The sequence below is a fragment of the Callospermophilus lateralis genome, chromosome 12 (genome assembly GCF_048772815.1).
Source record: "Callospermophilus lateralis isolate mCalLat2 chromosome 12, mCalLat2.hap1, whole genome shotgun sequence".
NCBI classification, from domain to species: domain Eukaryota; kingdom Metazoa; phylum Chordata; class Mammalia; order Rodentia; family Sciuridae; genus Callospermophilus; species Callospermophilus lateralis.
Window position 1 is genome coordinate 101,260,317 of NC_135316.1, and position 20,859 is coordinate 101,281,175.

General features: G+C 39.3%; 1 protein-coding gene across 2 annotated transcripts in view; it reads left to right on the forward strand.

Moving 5' to 3' along the window:
* Positions 1-20,859, forward strand: part of Pcca (propionyl-CoA carboxylase subunit alpha) — a 360,840-nt gene that overhangs the window by 261,366 nt on the left and 78,615 nt on the right. For both annotated transcript variants that reach the window (XM_076871993.1, XM_076871994.1), the window contains one exon: positions 18,320-18,418. In XM_076871993.1, coding sequence (XP_076728108.1) covers positions 18,320-18,418 — 99 coding nt within the window. The remainder of the gene's footprint in view (positions 1-18,319; positions 18,419-20,859) is intronic.

Here is a 20,859-nt window from a genome sequence, read left to right on the forward strand (position 1 = left end):
TCCCTCATCTATAAAATAGGAATACTATTCTCCCGGGTGCTTGTAAAAACCAATATACACAAAGACCAGTGCAGTGCTGGCATGTAGCAGCACTCAGACTATTTCTTTTCCCTCTTAAGTGTAACATTATATATAAACCTATGACATTTTGCTTTTTAGGAGAATCTAATGGAGCTTTTACTTTGCAAGCAATTTTTTCCCACTATATGAAAAGTTTGTGGAACCTTGAAAAGATGAGCACACAAGCATTGGCCAGACTTGTCAGTGCCCACGAATATTCTAAGATTCCAACATTTTTTGTATTGCTCATTTATTTTGTGAAGCCCTTTCTGAGGCTACAGCAGAATATCTGAAAAGTGGTTATAGGGATGAGCTTCTTGTCTTGGGGATTGGTTTGGGGGGAAGTTTGTCCACTGAGGCTGGTGAACCTGGCACAAGTGTCTCCTCCTCTCTCTCTTCCTGCCCCAGGAGGCTTCTGCAGTCCTCCTCCCTCTCTTCCTAGAGCTGCAGGCCTGCTCTTGGGGAGATTTGTTTAGAGCCCTTCTCCTCCATGGACACCACTGAGTGCTATTAACTCCAGATGTCTTGGATTTACCAGCAACGATGGTGTCTTTCTGTCAAAATGCCCTTGCCAGCAGATCTCTTCATTGGCTGGTGGAGGTGTGAGTGGCTCAGGCTGACTTTCGATATGCTATTCAGCTGGTTGTGGAACCTTAAGCAGTTGTTTAACTTCTCTGGGCCTCAGACTGGTCACCTGTAAATATAATATATAGGTGTGTATGTGTGTGTGTATATATATATATATATATATATATATATACACACATATGTATATATAGATATACGTGTGTGTGTGTGTGTGTGTGTGTGTTTTATGGTAACATCTCCAGGGTAGGATTGTTCTGAGAAGTCAATATGTGTTCCTTTTCTTTGGTTTAGATTCATTTCTCTGAATAAGTAACAAAATTTAAATAGCTGGGAATAAGAAGAAAGGACACTCATAATCTGGATATTATCAGTATCGAAATTTCTGTTTTGATTCAGTGCATTTTTTAAAGTATTTTTATTTCTTTAGGGGGAAGTTATATAAAATAAAACATGCCATTTTCTAACTTGGTGTTTAAACCTCAATAAAAGTAGGCATTGCTTGAAACTAAAGTTTAGTACAAACTTGGGCATGACCATGTGTCTATCTTTGCTCTTGGTCATATTTATCATGGTAACATGGGGATGGATTTAAATCACTATTGCTCCATTTTATCACTGGGATTTTTATCAGTGGTTCTTTACCATTTTATCACTGTTGGTTCTGTTTAGATGTGTGATATGATAGATGGCTGTCAGATGGAGTAGTCAAGGAAACCAGATGGAGATGAAACATAGCACACTCTTCTATTGTAATTAACAATGGACAGATTTTTTGAGGAGCTACCAGATTCACTCATCTGGACAAAAAGTGCTTCTATTTTGCTTTGGAAGTCTAGTGACAATGACTTGTGAACTGGCTGAATGGACCTCCTCAATCCTTAATAGAAGAGTTGTTCTTATTGCTTTTGTGATCAGATCTGAAATAAGGCTTAGAAGAATTTATGATTTCATTTATAGGCAACTAAAAATAAACACCAAATGAGTATGAGACTGGTAGTAATTGGTGAGGGTCACAAAAGTGGGTGTTGTTTCAATTAGTTTATTGAAGATAGAATAAAGGTCTTTTGTTCCACCCACTGGCACAGGGGCATTAATTGATGATTTAACCAAAATTTTATCCTAAATCAAGTGTTTTAGTTAAACCTACTCCACTGTGTTTTAATGATCATATAAGCATGCTACTCCACACCCCACACCCCACACCCCACATTGGGAATGTTACCTCAATGGGGAAGTGTTTGGTTGTTGGTTGAGTATAGTATTCAGCTTATAATTAAGCTGTAATACAAGAAATATACTAACTTACAAGAAGGATATTCTTGCTAGCATCCTGTATATATCATTTGCTTATTCAAGCATGTAAAACTTCAACAAGAGGAGGTAATTTTGCTTAGATTTCTTGATTTGAATTGTTCTAGTATTTGGCACTGGGTGGAAAAGGGAAAAATCATATTGAAAGCATTGTTCTGTTAATGAAGTTGCTTGTCCTTTTTTGTGCCAAATTTGGCAGGTAAAATTACCATTTATTCTACTTGCTAGAGCAGGAGAATAGATTGTTGGGGAAAAGTAGCAATTTAAGTAATGACACTAGATAGAATGGGCTACATTATATACATCGCCCATACTTTAGATATTGACATGCAATTTTTATCTCTCTTTAGTGTGTACTTTGTCTTTAACCACTACATTACTTCCAGTAGCTTTCATCAGCTGCAATTTGCTTCAATTGTGAAAATTTTTAAAATACCATTACTATTAATTATAATAAACCAAAGTGAAGCACTTCAGTCCAACAATAAATTAAAGATTGTTGTATTTGTTCTGGATAGTTTGGAAATATTACATGACTTTTAATTGTGAGTAATACTTTAAAAAATGAAACATACTTTAATGTGAAGATATATAATAGCAAACTCCAGTTATTCATGATTTCTTCCACATTAAATATCTCTTCCTATTCATGTGTGCTTTCATTTTGGGTTTATAAATCATAAAGAAATTTTTAAAAAATCTTTTCTAAAAATGAGCAAACATCTCAAAATATGAATAGATATTTTTGTTAGCCACATGAAATCTATAAATTAAATTTTGCTAAATTTGAAATATGCATTTTAATTTATTTTAATACATATTTGTCTGATGTTAATTTGAAGTAGATATATAATCCACTAAGTTTCTTATAGAGATTTTTCTTGGTTCTAAAACTTGGGGTTTGAAACAATTTTACTGTTGTAGTTTCCAATGGCGAAACTTGTCCCTCTTCCGTAAGAAATAGATAATAATTTTCAAAAGCCGATTGGTGAATTTGTAGATTTGGCAAATGCCAGCTCTGAATGGTAGGGCTGAGTATCGCTGTAACTTGTAACCACCAGTCACTTCTTTCTGCAGGCTACACTAACTGGTGGGCAGGTGCAGATGTTACAAAATCTAACATCGCAATTGACACTAATTGGCATAGTTGTTGGCAGTCTTATCAGAAAGCCGAGGGCTGAATGGTTGAATGGGCTTGGAGAACTTGAATGATAATAAGCATTTTTATATGCATCTTGAATTACTTTTGTGACCCAGACTAACAGGAACACTTTATTCTGACCTCATCCTTCAATGAATAGAAATTGGAGAAAGCATAATATGCGGTGTATGTGATTACTGATTGTTTTTCAGGTAACCTTTTGCAGCTAGCGGCTCTATTGCCCACTTGCCCCCCTCCTGCCTCCATTCCCAGTGCTCGGAGAAGGCCATGTGTAGAATAAAGTGAAGATAGCTGTTATTACTGAATATTAAATTAATTCATTTGATTAATTTAATGCCAAAAGCTTGATGCATGCCATAGTATGGGCTATATTTAGAAAGCATTCATCGAGCCAGACGCCATGGCACACTCCTATATTCCCAGCTTCTTGGGAGGCTGAGGCAGGAAGATTGCAAGTTCAGTGCTAACTTTGATAACTTAGCATGACTTTGTCTCAAAGTGAAATTGAATAAAAAGGGATGGGAATGTAGCTCAGTGGTACTGTTCTGGCCTAGCATGTACAAGGCTCTGTGTTCAACCTCCAGTACCACCCTCCCCCCCAAAAAATGTATTCATTGAATTTATGGATGAAAAAAGAAGTCTGGTATTTTCTTTACTTAATCGTCTTGGAGCATGTGCCAAATCATTAGGGAGATAGATGAAACAAGCCTGCCTTTCAGTGGATAAATTTTGAACTTGAATGATGGATGCATTGGGGTTTATTAAGCTATTCTTTCTGTTGCTGTATGTTTGCAGTTCTCCAGAACAGAAAGGTGGTTGTTTCCTTTACATGGTGACCTCACCCCTTGCCACTGGAAGGTTTCTATACTTTCTAGATCCTTCCCAGGACATGCCTTTTCCCCCCAGTCCCTTTTACAAAAGTTACCCATCTAAAGTGAGAGCTCATGTATAAATGAGTTAATTCCTCAGCCGTGTGGATCCTCATAGGCACTTTATAAACACTCTGCCTTAATCAAAAGGGATGACTCTTAGGTTGGAAATTTAGTCACTGGGGTAGCTGTGTGTCTGTGGACCACCCTGCACCCAACCACAAGTGTTCACTGATGACTTAGATGTAACCACGGGTCTTTTTCTTCGCTCTGGGGGTAATGATGTATTTTTCTTCAATAGAAACACAATCCAAAAAGAAAGTACTTTTCCTTGGGTGAGTTAGGAGAGATTTAGCTTACATTTGCTTTTGTAGGTATTTCTATGGTTTTGGCCCCCACCCCACCCCCGCAGCAATCCCCAAGCAATTTCCAGTCTCCTGTGCTAGGATGTAGGTGAGCCTTGTTTTCTTCAGCTGGGGGCTCCTGTACGCAAGGCACCCAGGAGAGAGCCTGCTGGAGGCTTCATCTTGGATGTGAAGGACTGAGAGCATTCATAGGGGTGCTGTATTCTCAGCTTAGGTTGATTCAAGTAAATTTTTGTGATTTTTGTTCTTTGATGCTATCTACATGGTAGTAAATGCCTATTTTGTCTCTGCTGTGATGCCAGTTCCCTAGAGATGTACTGAAGTCCTGCAATAGTGAGCTTTTTAGAATGTGTTCAGAATATCCATCTGTGGCTAATGGGAGTAGAGAAACCAAAATCATTTTTTGTGCTCTTGCTTCTTTTTCGGTGATTTTCATCTATCCTGAGGATTAATCTAAGTTGATCCTTTTCTTTCTCTTTTCCCCAGTATTTTCAAAATACTTATTTATTTTGATAAGTCGATCCTTTTCTTATTTCAAAGTGGCATTGCTTAAAATAATTTAGATACTTTATAGCTTCCTAAGGAACTAAAATATAAAAACGATTTCACCAATCCCCCCACCCCCACTTTGTATCTCCAGAGGTCTTCGAGAATGAATGTCGTTTGCTCATTAAGGTTTTGTTCTATTCCTAATTGATCTCACTCATTCCTTTCCTTGCTAGCTCTCACTTAGGCTATGGTTCTGTGTATTATTTCTGGTCATTGCTACCAAAACTGATATATATTAGCCACACTCTTTTTCAAGTCTCCTGGAAAAATGCCAGTCTTATTCTCCTTTGAGTTTGAGAATGCAGTTTTACAAATAATAGAGTGGCCTTACTTTGTTCACAGTCATCAGAGTTAGAAGGATTCATCTAACAACTTGAATAGATAATTTTATTTCTGTGGACTTGAAAGTGAAACCCTACAAATGGGATAGAATTTTAAGTAGCATTTTTAATTCTTTCTTATTGCCCGCCTTTCTTTAAATGGGCTATATTGAGTATGCTGGGCTGGAGACACAGTTGGGTGGGCTGGAGGTGTTTAGCTCTGTGTGTAGATTTTATATTATAAAAGAGCTTAATGGAGTCCCTTATGTAGTTGGAATAATTGCTATCGTAAGCATTTATGGATTTTTGAGTACAGTTATTACCAACACTTTATAGGACATTACAACTTAAAATATTTTGACTTAAATTTCTTTGTGAATCTTAGCCAAATCTACTTTGAGAAGTTCCAAAATAGAAGCATATTGTCAGCCATCAGCCATTGAAGGTGGAATGTGCATATTTGAAAAACATGCATTAAAGGGCGTGAAAGTGAATCATTATGCGCATGTCAGTGTCATGTTATATTTTAGTTTAAAAACATAGCTTTTGTAGTATTCCAGTAAGCCTGTAATCATAAAGTTAAAAGTTAGATTTTCTATCTAACTTAATTAATTTTTACTTAATATAATTTTTATCAAAGATCTCTCAGTCTTCAAGACCAGGACACTGGACTGAGCTTTGCATGAGGGACATGAAAAAATAATGCACTAGCTTGCCCCCATGTACTTGGTTGGGAGGGACCAAGATTAAGGCAGCAGTGATGTGAACATAAGGCATAGCTTGACGAGTGCATAGATATGTAATTTACAGCAATTCAAAGCAAGGAAAGGCTCCCTCCAGTTTAGCAGAAGACAAGGGGTGGTGTGGGTGAGCTCAAGGGGCATGACACAGGATCAAGGGCAGATGGAGCAGGTGCTGAAGCATGGATGACAGAACCGTTAGGCAGAATGAGGTATCCCAGGTTTGGGAATCAGTAGGAATGAAGTTGTGGAAGTGGTGCCTGCACATGCACGCTGAGTGTAAGAGAAAGGGGAAGAAAACCCAGAATGATAAATCGCTAGATTGAGACTGTGGTTCAGGAGACCTAGAGGGCCATGTGCAAAAGTCAGGTTTTGATTTCTGAAGCAACCAGAAGCCAAGAAGAATTTAGAGTTCAGAAAACGCCTGGCGCTACAAACCTGCATTTCCAACTGGTCAGTGGTAGTGAGTAGAGCTGTTGGCAGGGGAATTTGGAAAGATTCTTTAGTTGTGTGTGGGGTTACTCATAGGAAGAGAAATTGGAAGGAAAGGTGTTTATGTTTGGCTTAGTGGAATAACAGAATTCAGTAAGATAGACCAGAGAGATGTCAGCAATACGGGGAGGGTCAAGAACCAAGCAAGTGACACTTGCTGAAGGGACTGTAGAGTTCATTTTTGTCATTCCTACTTGTGACATGACTCACTAAACCCATTTCTCCCTATGGCCAGGTTGGCTTGCTAATTAATTTATAATCTGGATGGAGTTCTGTGGTACCTCCCTGTCATGCCCTGTCCAAATAATCGCTTTGACCTAATAATCTTTAGCTTTTTACTGTGGAAGTTTTAAAGAATTCACAAAATCGAGAGACTAGAACAATGAGTACCTATGCTGTTCTCACTTACCTATCCTTGCCCTCAGAATATTTTATTTGAGATGTTACAGAGTGTCCAATCAGTTGACCCTCTTTTCATTGGTAAAGCACTGTCAAATTCTTTTTCTATAGTACATACTCTTTTACTTATTTTGAAATACATTTAAGGCTGAAGATATATGTATATATTGGACAAATTGAGAGAGAAAAACATGGCTGATGTGTTAGTTAACTGGGTAATGGGAAGCCGTTTCTGTCTTTGAAGAGAGTTCAAAACATGAAGGGAGAAGGCTGGAAAAAACCTGGGCACTTGTTTTTTTGTTTTTCTTTTTTCTTTTGGAAAGGTATGGATTGAAACAGATTTCAAAGTATTTCCTTAGTGTTTATAATGAACAAACAAACTTGGCAGAAACCGTCTTAATCAGCAGTAGAGTAACCTCGTTGGTAATGGCACAATTGGCAGGCATCATGTGTCTCCTGACTGCTGCTAAAAACAGTACACCATTTCTGTGGCATTCCTGCTAAAATGCATAAATCATAAGGAAATGTTCCCCCAAATTGAGGGACACTCTACAATGTAACTGGTCTGTACTCTAAAACTATCAAGGTATTGTAGCTTGGGCTGCTATAACAAATATACCACAGACTGGGTGCCTTAAATAAAATATTTATTTTTCCAGTCTGTAAGCGGAAAGTCCAAAGTCAAGGTGCTGGCAGATCTAGTGCCTGGTGGAGTTCCACTTCTCAGTTTGCAGGTGACAGTCTTCTTGTTATGTCCTTACATGGGAGGGAAAGAGAGAGAGGGAGGAAGTGAGGGGCTACTAGAGTCAGAAGGAAGGAGAGTTGTGAGAGCTCCGCCCTCACAAAGGTCCCGCCTCCTAACACCATCACCCTGGGCTTGGAGTTCTCACCACATGAATTTTGAGAGAACACAGACATTCATTCCTTAGCACAAGGTAATAAAAGAAAAGACAAGGCAAAATTAAGAAATGGGGTCAGACTGATGGAAACCAAAGAGACATGAAAACTAAAATGTGTGGGCTGAAATTAGATCCCAGACCCACCTCAAAGGGAATTCTTGGGGTGATAGTGAAATTTGAGTAGGGTTTGTGAATAGATGGTAATATTGGGTGAGACCAGCTTCCTGATCTTGGTGCCTCCTAGTATAGGGAGAGCGTCTTGTACTTTGGAACACAAGCTGAGGTGGTTAAGAGACAGGCATCAGAAACCTGTTCTCACAGCTTGAGAAATAGCATAAGCTACCATGGGGTAGTGCCATAAGTTCATGTGTATTGGAAATTATTTTACAAAAACATAACCAAATAAAAAGAAATACTTTCCTGGAATATTCATTAGAATGATAAAAGGTTATTACACCATTTTCCTCTTCTCTGTCACCAGCAATAAAGGATTCTGGCAACTCTTTTAACCTTGCTTACCTTATCAGTGACCTTATCAGTGAGGTTATGCCAGTGGTCTGCAGAGCTGAGAAGCTGCCCTAGACTCTGCAAGTGTGTGATTTCTTATGAACCTAATGGACAGTTCAATTTTTAGCAGCATCTTCCTTAAAACATAATCGATACAGAACAAATGGCTGATTGCTAGCTTACCCACTAGGTGGATATGGTGAGTGGATCTTGGCCACCAATTCCTGCATCTCACTGTATCTGTCAAAATGGGACAATCCATGATAAAAAATGAAAAAGGAAGACATTTTATTGTTCATACTTATGAAGCATTCAGTTATTGAACCTGTAATCTATGAGAAATTTTAAGGACATAAATATATTTTAATTCTTTTGGCAGTGAATTTGCTGATTTAAAATAAAACATAAAACAATCAAATATATGTTGTTGCAATTATATAAAAAGATAACAAATATCTTGGTACATATGTCACCAAGAAAAAGAATACAAACCTGCTAGCAAATCCTTAGAAGATGGAAGCATAGAAAATGGAGTATCAAACATTTGTTGTTGGCCAGGAGAAATGGGCTATTAGGGGAAACTCTGAGTGTCTGCAAACAGCATAAGACTTGACTCTGACGGATAACATAAGTCAGCAAGACTGGTAAGAAATAGCATGTTGTAGCTGCAGTGTATGGGAATTTAGGAAGAGGAAAGACTTACACACCCTGGTGACCATCCTGTAGGTCCTGTAGCCTTCCCCAGTAATGTGTGTATTCTGAGGAACTGAACTATCAGTTTAGGTAGTGGGATTTTTTTGAGGTGGGAGTTGGTGGGGGCAGGAAGGGAGTCATCTATGATAGTGAAATGCATATGAAAAGCAAAAAAGATGCTAATAGGAATCAGATGAATTGAAGAGGATAAACAATGGAGGATGTATTGAGGAAGAATAAGGGAAAAAATAGAAGAAAAAGCAAAAAGTAGTTTATTTTGTTTTTGTGGTGCTGGGGATGGAACCCAGGGTCTTACACATAGTAGGCAAGCGCTCTACCACTGAAAACACCACCAACCCAGGGTATGTTTAAAATAGGGGGAAAATAGCTTGGAAATAATCTCTGTGGGATGATGGAAGAGTACATGGTGCCACTAGAACTACAGTGGCACAACTAGCATTTGTTGAGGGTTATTGTGTGGTAGGTGCCATTCTAATTTCTTGACTTATGCCTCACAACCCTGTGTAAACATGCATTTTATGTATAAGGAAATGAGGGAGCTCGTCATTCCTGGATGATGATGAGGAGAAGGAAGAGGAGGAGGAGGAGGAGGAGGAGGAGGTTGTTGCAGCGGGGCCTTTTGATGTGGAAATCGACCCTGGGCAGGACACAGGACTCTACCACTACCCAGCAGCAGAGCTTCACCTGCCCCTTCCATTCACTCATCTACCTGGAGTTATTCACTAAGCTGCTGCAATTTACAGTGCAATCTGCGGAGAATGACCTTGTCACACCAATCCAAAAGAAACTCCTTCCATAATTAAACTGTGGGCAAAATAATTCAGAATATTTTCTTAACCCCTAAGACTGAAATTAAAGTTGTTACTGATCAATTAATGAGGCGATAATTAAACAGAAACTAGAGAACCTGGCTGATTGTAGATCAGTACCTAAATTTTTTTTTCCAATTCACATCATATGAGATGTATTTAATTACATTTATAACACATGCATATTTAATATAATCCTTTGTGACAGATTTACGGATCTTCACTGTCATTGTATCTGATTCCTTGTGATGCGTTTGTCATTATTACACGTATTTTTTGGGAGAGACATAGGACTGTTTCCAAGGCAATACTGATAAGAACAAACTTATGGGAGACGGTTGTCTCTTTTTGTTTTCATAAAATAGTCATCTCATTTCTTTCTATAAGATCACAAGAGGTATTATATTTTAGGATAATATTTTACTTTAAAAATTTATTTATTTTTATGTTGTGCTGAGGATCGAACCCCAAATGGTAGGTATTCTTTACCCTGCTCTTCTATTTTAGGATAATATTTTAATAAATAGAAGAGCAGAATAAAGAAAATCTACCATTTTGTGTTATATTAAGATATAAAATTGTGTTATGTAGTTAATATTGAAATGCTCAGAATCATCCATTATGGTAACAGCATAAAAATGGCATGTTTTGTCATGCTTTCCCTAAGAAATAAATGTCGAGGAGCTGGGGTTGTGGCTCAGTGGTAGAGCACTTTCCTAGCATGTGTGAGGCACTGGGTTTGATTCTCAGCACCACATATAAATAAATGAAAAATAAAGGTTCATCAACAACTAAAAAGAGATTTTAAGAAAAGGGGCTGGGCCTGTGGCTCAGCGGTAGAGCGCTCACCTAGCACGTGCTAGGTGCTGGGTTTGATCCTCAGCATCACATACAAATAAATAAATTAAATTAAAAAATATTGAAGCAAGTAATAGCATAATTAATACATTTATTAAATGATAGGAAAATTATGCATTTCTTATTGTCAGCATTTTAATTTGTGTTTCACAAATCAACTAGCAGTTTCTGTACAATTCAGTAAACTAGAAATATTAGATGGTGTTCATGTCCCAGGTTACTGACTGCAGGATGCACAGATTTCTTTGTCTGTGGGCCTGTGGATATACCTCATTGAATACCATCATTTTGTTAGCAGTAGGTGAGATAAGAACCAGTAAACAGCTCTCTCCCTGATAGTCTTTTGGAGTAGGACTATGCACTGAGCCTCTCCTACATGTTAATGTGTCTTAGTGCTAAGATTACTTTTGATGCTTTGGCTTTAATTTTTTTATGAATTTAAGAGTTTTGTAAGATGGTTGCTCCTGCAATGGCTCCTACTATGTGGCTCTCTGATTTCTTTCTGTGTAAAGTAGGGGAGGAGAGGATTGAGTTGGAGTATGTTACTTTAAGGACCCTTTCTGGCCTAAGAGTCAAATCTGGAAGATGCACTTTTTTCCTTTTGTGTGTGTGTGTAGTACAATCATTTTAAAGATATACTTTGAAAGCCAGTTACAGGGGCAGGGATTAGCTATTCCTTTCTGAAATAGTTACAGCTTGATTCATAAGTCTGTTTTTTATCCTTCATTTTGTTTTCAGAAATGGCAGCAAGATATGTGGTTATGGTGGAATACCTGAATTTTTATCTAAGATCAAACACTGTGCAATGCTAATCTTCTTAACATTTGATGACAAATAAAAAAAAAAGAATTTAGAATTTGCCTGTGACAAAAAAGAAGGTGTGTGGTGAATCAAAATGCTTTTACAGTCCATATCTTCCCAGAGTTTTATTATTTTTGGAAAAAAAAAATTGGCAAGTACTTTGTTTTGTAAGTTTTACATTCCTAATGTTGAATAAAAATGTCCAATTGTTTAGCAGGTGCCCACTGTATTAGAAACTGTAATATTTTTACTGTGTCATGAGGTATCTCTGAGGAAGTGCCTTTTTTGTTGTTGTTGTTTTTTAGGTAAAGGATGTAAGTAATCTCTCTCAAATGTAAAATTAATTTAGGGCGTGTACTTTTTTTTCCCCTTCTGGTGACGTAGATAGGAAAATCAGATGTTCCAAACAACTCATGGAAAATGTTCCGCATCAGCATCATCAGTACTAGAAATGCAGTCAGATGCTCTTCGTGGCATACAGGCTTACAGGGAGATTTTTAAATGTGGAAAAACGCCTTCTTGAAATTGGAAAGAAATTGTGTTTGAATTGTTGTTTTAAATGTCATAAATATTCTTATTTTGATTACCTTTCAACAAAACCTATTTCTGTGATCAGGCTTGGGAACGTTTTTCAGAAAATAGAGGGTATAGGGATGAATTCCAGTAATCCCACCCATCCGAGCCTTCTGGTCCATTCAAGTTCATAATGTTAGTGCTTTACATGAGCATGATGTCTTAAATGACTGCAGAAAGTAAGCCGCTGGTGTCCTTGTGCTGGGGACTGCTGTTCCAAGTCCTGTTGTGGAGTTTGTGCTTCTCAGCAGCAGGCTGCATCCCCTTCTGCTCATTCTCACATTGGCTTTGGTCCCCTGTATCTTGGGTTTTGTAAATGACCACTCTTGTGCTTATGAGAAATTATCCTGGCTCTCATGATGAGATGGGGCAGGATCTCTGCAGGAGACAGGTGTGCAGCAGTGGTCCCATGAGATGGGACCAGGATTGGGCAGAGGTGGCGAGGTGCGATGGAGAGAGGTCCTCAGGGCATTTGAGGGCCTCCCCAGTCTCTGTTAGTTCCCAAATCCATGTCTTCCCTTGCTACTATGCCCTCTGTATTGTCTCCTTTGTGACCTGTAGAGTCTCCCATGTATCCACCCTTTTCTGGAAGTTCTACTAAACCCTTGCCTTTACCAAAACCTTGTGGTAGTTTCTCTCTCAAACTCTGCACCTCAGAAATGTCCAGTGGATTCAACTGTGACTCCTGGTGTCACTCTAGACCATGGTTCCTGTCTCTCATAAACCTCATCTTCTTTGAAACTCATGTTAGTCAACCTCATCATCTCACCTTCTTGGCAACTTTGGGTTCCTGCCCTTGCACCTCTCTCTTCGTGCAGTTGAAGATTAGCAACCAGTGTGTGGTCAATCTCTCTGCCGCCATGCAACCTGTATTTTCTCTCCATCCCTGGACATTATTCTTATTCCTATCTCCTTTGTCCAGTTTAGATCCCCTAGCCTGTAATTACATCATTCACTTACAAGTGCCCCTGGCTTCCTCAGCCCTTCACTCTTCTATCAGTTCCCCGTGTAGTTGAGTCAGCCTTACTTTCTCTGTGTCTGAGGCCACGTACCTGGGCATTGCTGGAGGACTTCATATGGCCTGGTGTCCTTCCTTGGCTGGTGATTTTCCTGTTCTCTGGTAAGCTTTCTTTGCTTCCTTCTCCTCGGTGACTCACGTCTTTATGCTGTTGTCACACTTCCCACTTTCCTTCCAAATGTCCTTCTCTTCCACAGTACCGGTGCTGCACTGAGCACCATCCTTTTTATTTTTGTTTGGTCTAATTCATTCTCAAGCTATAGCCGGAATGACTTTTCAAAGTATCACATGAAGGGCTGGGGTGCAGCTCAGTGCTAGGGCACTTCTGTGTCCTGGGCATGTACGTGTGTGTTTGTAATGTGGGTGCGTTATGCTCCAGTTGGGACCTTCAGTCCCCCGTTGCTCTGCACGTGCTTTGGGACCGCTGTCACCTTTGTCTTCTGAGTTCCTGGCACACTGGTGTCAAATCAGCTAGTTCTCTTACTCCACGGTTTCTTGTTTCATTTTGCTTCCTCCCCTCCCCATAACATTTCCTTCTGGAATATTCCTACCCACCCCCTACCACTAGCACACTTACCACATTCCTGCCACCTTTTGGTCTTAAAGGTCACCTTCTCAGAGAGACTTTCCTTCTGGCTGAGAGGTGAAGAATACCAAGAATCAAGATGAGAATATAGAAATTGTTGAAGAAGATTGGTGGTCTTTTAGAATGTGTGTTTAGTAGCCAAACTGTAGAAGGTTGTGGGGAAGGGTATGTAGAAAAAAGGTAGGTGCTGAGCTTGTTCTAGAACCTGTCAGAGAAAAGGAGAGACCTAGGTGGGTAGTTAGGAAGTTCTGTCCAGGTTTCAAAGGAGAGAGGACATAGCCAGTGTAGACCAAAAGTCAGAAATTCATTAAAAGGAACAAATTAAGAGGCAGAAGAGGTGTATGATATGGGGAAAGACCATGAATGATATACAAGAAAATGAGAGGAGTCACATCTGACTATAATTTCAGTTAAAAAAGAGAAGGTCATCTGATAAGAATGTGCCTCAGTTTTAGTATTATAGTTAATAAAAGTTTGATGCACCTAAATACTAGGCCTATTTAAGGATGTAACATAACATCTTTAGGTCAGTGTTTCTAGGTGGAGGTATTGTGTCTTTTGAGTGTCCTTAAAATATATGGAGTCTTTACACAATTGAGAGTATTCTAGTGTTTTCACAGCGCTGAGACATTTCAGCAATGTCTGCCTTGGAGGGTGGGTGGTTATGTCGTTTGGCACTTCACTTTTGGTCTGTTTTTCTTTTCATCCCTACATTGAATTTGATTTCATTTATTAGCTTCTATTGTCTATTAAGTAAAGGATCATAAAATTTCATGCCCAAATGGAGGTGCTTGATCAAAACAAAAATTCCTTTCAATATTGGAAATAGCTCTATCAGGAATGACTGTCAGAAGACATCTGAGACAGAAGGGCTTCGTAACCACAGAAGCGTACAGCTTAGACCCAGCAGAGACCTTGGACACTGTCCAGGTCCCTCTTTTTCAGAAGAGGAAAGACATTGTCTGAAGCACATTGTAAAATTGGGTGTGGTAGATGAAATCGGTGCATCTACAGGCAGAGAAACTGAAATGAGCATCACCCAGTTAACCAAAAGGTTGTTTTAAGAAAACTGCCACTTTTATTGCATGCCTGCAGTGAAAGGTCTGTCACGTACTGAAGAGGACATAGCTAATTCTCACTTTAAAGTGAACTTTAAATATGTATAATACTCTCATCCAGGACAAAATTTTAAAGTGCCACAGGATTCATAGTGAAAAGCAAGCCTCTCTTCCATCTCTCTTCCTCAGCTACTCTGTTCTGCTTACTCATTTGTTCAGGGATTTTCTATGTATTAAAAAAAAAACAACAACAACAAAAAACCCACAAATGAGCTGCTGGGTACTCCTATAATCCCAATGACTAGGGAGACTGAGACAAGACAATCATAAATTTAAGGCCAGCCTGAGTAACTTAGCAAGACCCTGTCTCAAAATTAAAATATTAAAATGACTGGAGATTTAGAGTAGTGGTAAAGTGTCCTGGGTTCAAGTCCCAGTACCAAAACCAACTATAACCAGCTAAACAACAAGCAGACAAAAATCACCACATATACATTGCTATTTTTTTTCCTTAACAAATGACGGCATATTGCATATATTATTCTGTATTTTTCTTTGGGATAGTTTTACATCAGTACCTATAGAGATGCCTTATTTTTAAACAAAAGGTCCTCTACATTCTTACATGCCATAGAATGTCTATTTATATCATACAGTTTAAGGAAACCTTGGCTGGGTATAAAATGACGGGACATCATTTCCTCTTGTTGGTGTTTAGACCACATTACTCCATAGTTTTCTGTATCAGTTGCTCTAGGGTAATTAGGCTGACCCGATTTGTTTTTACTTTCTTGTGATTTCTTATTTCTGCCTAAATACATAATTTTTTCTTTAGTCCTAAAATCCACAAATGTCATCAGTCTATGAATTCAGGGTTTTATTTATTTTGAAAGTCTTATCGTAGTTTTGACTTTTACAATTATTCTTTAAGTACTTTTTTGAGGGAGACGGTTGTATTTTCTTTGTGTCCCCTGTCCTCTTCCTGTGCATCTATTGTCTTTGCTATAAGTTGCCTTTATTATGTTGGTCCTTTCGATTTTTGTCTTATATAATTTTTCAATGTCTTGTATGTCTTTTTAGTCACATTCTATTTTTGGTTACTTCTTAATGTGGCTTTTATCTCTATAATGTTATTTTTCTCTTCCGTTTTTTTTTTCTGAGTTCTACCAGCTTGATTTTCATTTCCTTCTGTTGTTGTATAATCTCTTCTTTGAACCTTTGTTTTTCTTCTTGAGCTTTTTTTTCCCCTTGTTTTAAAGAGGGGTCACATTTCCTATGCCTTTGAGACTTTGGAGAATTATTTATCTGATCTCTTCCTGTGTTTCTTTGAGCAACTCTTCTTGTGTTATATGCTCTTTAATTTACCTTTTTTTTTCTTATAATTTCCCCCAAAAATTGTACTCTGAGACCCAGTGTTGGTTGTTTTCTGATTAGGGTTTGTGTTGTGGTGGGGGAGGCTGGCTGAGAGCTGGGACAGCCGGGCACGTCACCCTTGTCACCCCTCACCAGCACTACTTACTCATTTCCCACTAGTAGTTGGCATCAGGAGGTCGGGTGGTGTTCTTTAAGGAGCATTTCAGGGCGACTGTAATGACATGCCACCTTTACCTCCACCTGCTCTCTTCCGTCACCCTGGCTTAGAGGGCTGGGTGTGAACAGGAGGGACGGCTCAGGAATAAGCATTGTCTCCTTCAGTCTGCACCCACCTTCCCATGCTGTCTGACTATGGTTCAAGCAGGTGGTCTCTGCCTCCGCTCTGCCTTATCCTAGGTTCACCCATTTAATAATAGCACCTGTGCAATCTTTGTATCTCTTGGTTGGATTTATGTGTCTTGGGGATCTGATTCCCAGTAGCTGGAGGCCTGACGAGGCACCTGGCAGCTCTTAGCACATTTCCTTTCCTCGTTAAATTTTCACAGATGTGTTTCATAGTTTATGATTTGGGATTATTTCAGTTATATAGTGAAATTACAGTTTTACTCACTAATTATTAGGTGTACTAGGAAATGTAGTTTCTGAATATTTCCATCTCCTGCAGCCTTTCTTACAAGCCCTCTACTGTTAGTAGGGGAAGGGGAAGAAAACTTACATAGAAACAGACCTGGCCTCTGTGTTTAAACACCGTCTTTCAGTTAACATGATGTTTCAGGCAGGCCTCTTGCTCATCCCCAGCTTCTGTCAGTGTGGGCCTGGCAGCATATGAGGGGGCTTTTGGAAATGGTAGGTGACCTCGTGATGAGGACAGTGGGGAGGAGAGCTCGACTCAGCACTGTTCTTATTAAGTCCTGCAGAGAGCCTGTTGTAGTGAGGCATGTGCTCGTTGGGCTGTTTGGGCCTTGAAGGCATTGAAGAGGCCTTTGCTGCCCTTAGTCGCTGCTCTTGGCCTGTAGTCATGGAGTCACCTATACCTTGTGGACTTCGTCCTGACCCAGACCTTCAGTGTCTTCTCACTAAGGCATAGAAACTTCTGAATTCCGGGCCTGACATACTCAGGTGCACAGTCCAGCTACTTCCTCCTCCGTCAGGGCCGTGCCATCGCCCCACACGTCTCAGCAGCGCTGTGATACTGAGTGCTGGGCTCCCGGAAGCCTCAGCCTCCCCTAGACTGTGTCCTCAAGCTCGGAAGTTGGTAGGGTAGCGAAAATGTTTTCCCTAGTCTTCTTCCCTGCCATCCTCTACCTGTTCCCAAGGGTCCAACAGGAAACAGTGAGGACTCTCATATCTGGTTTTAAAGAGTGAGTGGTTTTTAAGAGAAGTAATGGGAGGTAGTTTTTAGGGATCATATATCTTGGGTCTGCTCCAGGTTTATTTTGAAACTTGAGCAAACATTAAATATCCCTTTGTTGTCTACGGTAAACTTAAAATAATAATGCTATTTGTTTTTTTGCCTCTCATACTAATGAGTTAGGAAATAATCATCAGTGAGTGGAAAGAAAAATCTTTTAGTATTTGTTATTTTAAGTTAGCTTTTATTTGTTTCTTTACAATTGCTTTTATGCTATTTATTTGGAAATTAATTTTTTTCTCTTAAAAGTGTTTCTGCTTTGCAAGATTATGAGTCTTTTTTTTTCTTTGCATTGTCATGAATAAGGACTTGATAAAACTAGTCATTTATGATTGATAAAAGTATGATAGAACTTTGCAAAGTTGGAATGATCTTTGGATATTCAACACCAAAGAATTTTGCCTAATTAAAGTCTGTTTAATTAAGATAACAATGCGTAGTCCTTCATTAAAATTACCACAGAAAAAGTTCTTCCTGGTCCTTGGAGAGGATATTATATGCAAGCCCTGTTGCGTGGGTTGCAGAATGTCACTGGAATTTATATGCATTACTTGTCTAATTGCAGTAAATGTGGCGTGTCCAGATAGGTTTCGAGTTAGATGGCTGTTTGTTACCTACTGGAAATTGCTTGAAGCCTCAGTACCAGAGGCAGCTGTTCGTAGGTCCTTCACCTCTCCCCAGAGATGGCTCGGAAGACTATGTGGTTGGACCCTGTCTTTCATGGCTGGAGCAGTAAACATGACAGGTTGTTGGGGAGCCATCTGTTTAAAATGGCTTCTGCTTTGTATGCAGCAGTGAACTTGAGATCAGTTTTCTGTCTTTCTTCATATAACAGTCTTATTTGGTGTCACAACAGGTGGAAGTTGATGGGTCGAAACTAAATGTGACCAGTACGTGGAACTTGGCTTCGCCCTTATTGTCTGTCAACGTTGATGGCACTCAGAGGACTGTGCAGGTGAGTGTTCTGACGATTTGCTCGGAAGCCTTCCTCACATTCAAGATCTTTGTCAGTACCCGTGTGGCTAGTGCTCACCGACATGGCGAGGAAAGCTGTATTGTATTCATCTTACACTTTATATGCTTGAAAACTTTTTTTTTAATTTTAGAGGCTCTGTAGTTATATCTTAATCTGATAAATTAATATTTTTTTCAGGCGATCTCAGAAGGTTAGTGTGTTATATTTTGTTAAATAAAGAATCAGCAGTTTTCTTTGCTGTTGTGGGTTTTTTGTAAAATGTGGCTGACATGCATCATTATCTTCCTTATCTATCCATTGGAATTTTACAGTATAAGATTAAAAGAAAAATGAGCTGTATAGGTTGACATCCTATAGCACATGACTTTTTAACCTTTCTTTCCCCCCAGATATAAAATGTTTTGCATTGAGGAGATGCCTTGGAACTTAGAGTTGAAAGAATGCTCTTTGTAATCGGTGACCTCTGTTTTAAAGTGGGAAACTATGGAAAGAGATTCTGCCCAAATCCCCCCAAACACATGGAAAATGTGGTTATCATGTGAATAAAAATCACAAATCCCATAGCGCTGAATGCTGATTCTTTAACTTGATTTTACAGAGAAAACTAATGTTTAAAACTTAGAGAAATGAAGAGCGTTAGAGGTAAAAACTGATTCATATCTACCTCCAGTAAAGACTGCAGGCAGAGGATTCAATTCACAGTAATATATGATGACTGAACTGATTTCCCAGCCAGACTCAGTTGGCGTATTATCTCTGTGGTTTTAAGAAACCTTCAACTCTCACTACTGAGCCCTCCCTAGACTCTGACTTGAGTTTTGATGACTTGTCCCTGTGTAACGTTTTTTCTCATACTTTCTTCCATATTCTAACTCCCTGTCTTATTTCATTTTCCAACTCCATGTAAATGTAAATCATGAGATGAAACTCTTTCAGACACTTGAAAGAAATATCGCTACATAATTTCACGTCACTTCAATCCATTTATTATTGTGTCTTCAAAAATACGGTTTGTTGTACTTTTTTGGGTTCAGCAGAATGTTTTCTGCAGCGAATGTTCCGGTTCCAGCGGTCGTGTGTTTTGGCACACAGGGGGACCTGTTGATGGTGAGAGGAAAGAGGCAGAGTCTTTTCGGCGAGATCTGTCCCCTGTTGCTCCTAGCGCTCCCCACCTGGACTTGGCAGACCCTCTACTCCATGGCCCTTTCACATGGAGGATAGACAGCCTGATGTGTGTTCAGAGTAATCACCAGAAATATCTCCTGATGATGCTCAGCCAATCTCTCTCCAGTCTTGTCAGTCCTCTGCTGTGGAGAGCATGACCACACCTGAGATGAACGGTCCCTTGAAGGCAGATCCATTGGCTCTTGGAAGAGATCATTACATCCAGTCAGTGCACTCTAATTGGAAGGAAATAAACTTGTGCAGAGAAGTAGATGGCGTATTAGAAAAATGTCACTTACCTTAAAAAAAGGTGAGGAAAGATTTTTCCATACGGGAGGGAATTTTGTCTACTTTCTGTGGATCTTAGCATTCAGTTCTGACTTTCCAAAATATAATGTGGCTCCTGCAAAATTAACGTAGCCATAGTAATCATAAATAAAGCATAATGCTTACGGTGTGTCAGATACAAGCAACGGAAGTACATTAACTCCTTTAGTCTTCACAACTGTATGAAGTAGATACTGTTGTTTATATTTTTATCAACGAGGCCACGGAGCATCAGAGAAACTAAGTAACTTGTTCAAGGTCACACAGTTAGTGAGAGATGGAGTCAGGATTTAAACCCCAGCAGTCTTTCTGTGGGGTCCTTGCTATGGTGAACTAAGTAACTTCCCTATAGGCACACAGCTAGGCAGAAGCTGAGCAGAAATTTATCCCTAGCAGGTGACCCCAGAGTATGTGCATTTCATCATTATTCTGTAGCAGTTTTTAATTTTTCCTATTAGAGTTCAAATAATAATTTACCTTGCATTCATGCTGTAAACTAGTAAGCTCAAGCTTTGATATGCTACAGAATCAACTTGAAGACTCACTGAAACTCAGATGTTGGACCCACCCATAGCATTTACTCTGAGTTAGTAGGTGGTGTGAGCTAACTCTGCATTCTAATAAGCTTCTAGGTGCTGCTGGTCTGGGGACCACAGTTTGAGAACCACTGCTTTCAACCTTTGCAATCAGAATAAACTGGGAGGAATGAGCTGATGACTTATGTAGGAGCCAGCTCACACAAGGCCTTCTTTTTTAAAAAAAAAATGTTTTTTAGTTGTAGTAGATACAATACCTTTATTTGTTTGTTTATTTATTTATTTTTATGTGGTATGGGCCTCACATGTGCTGGGCGAGTGCTCTACTGCCAAGCCACAACCCCAGCCCAAGGCCTTCTTAATTCCACAGTTTGGGCTCTGCCTTATCCACAG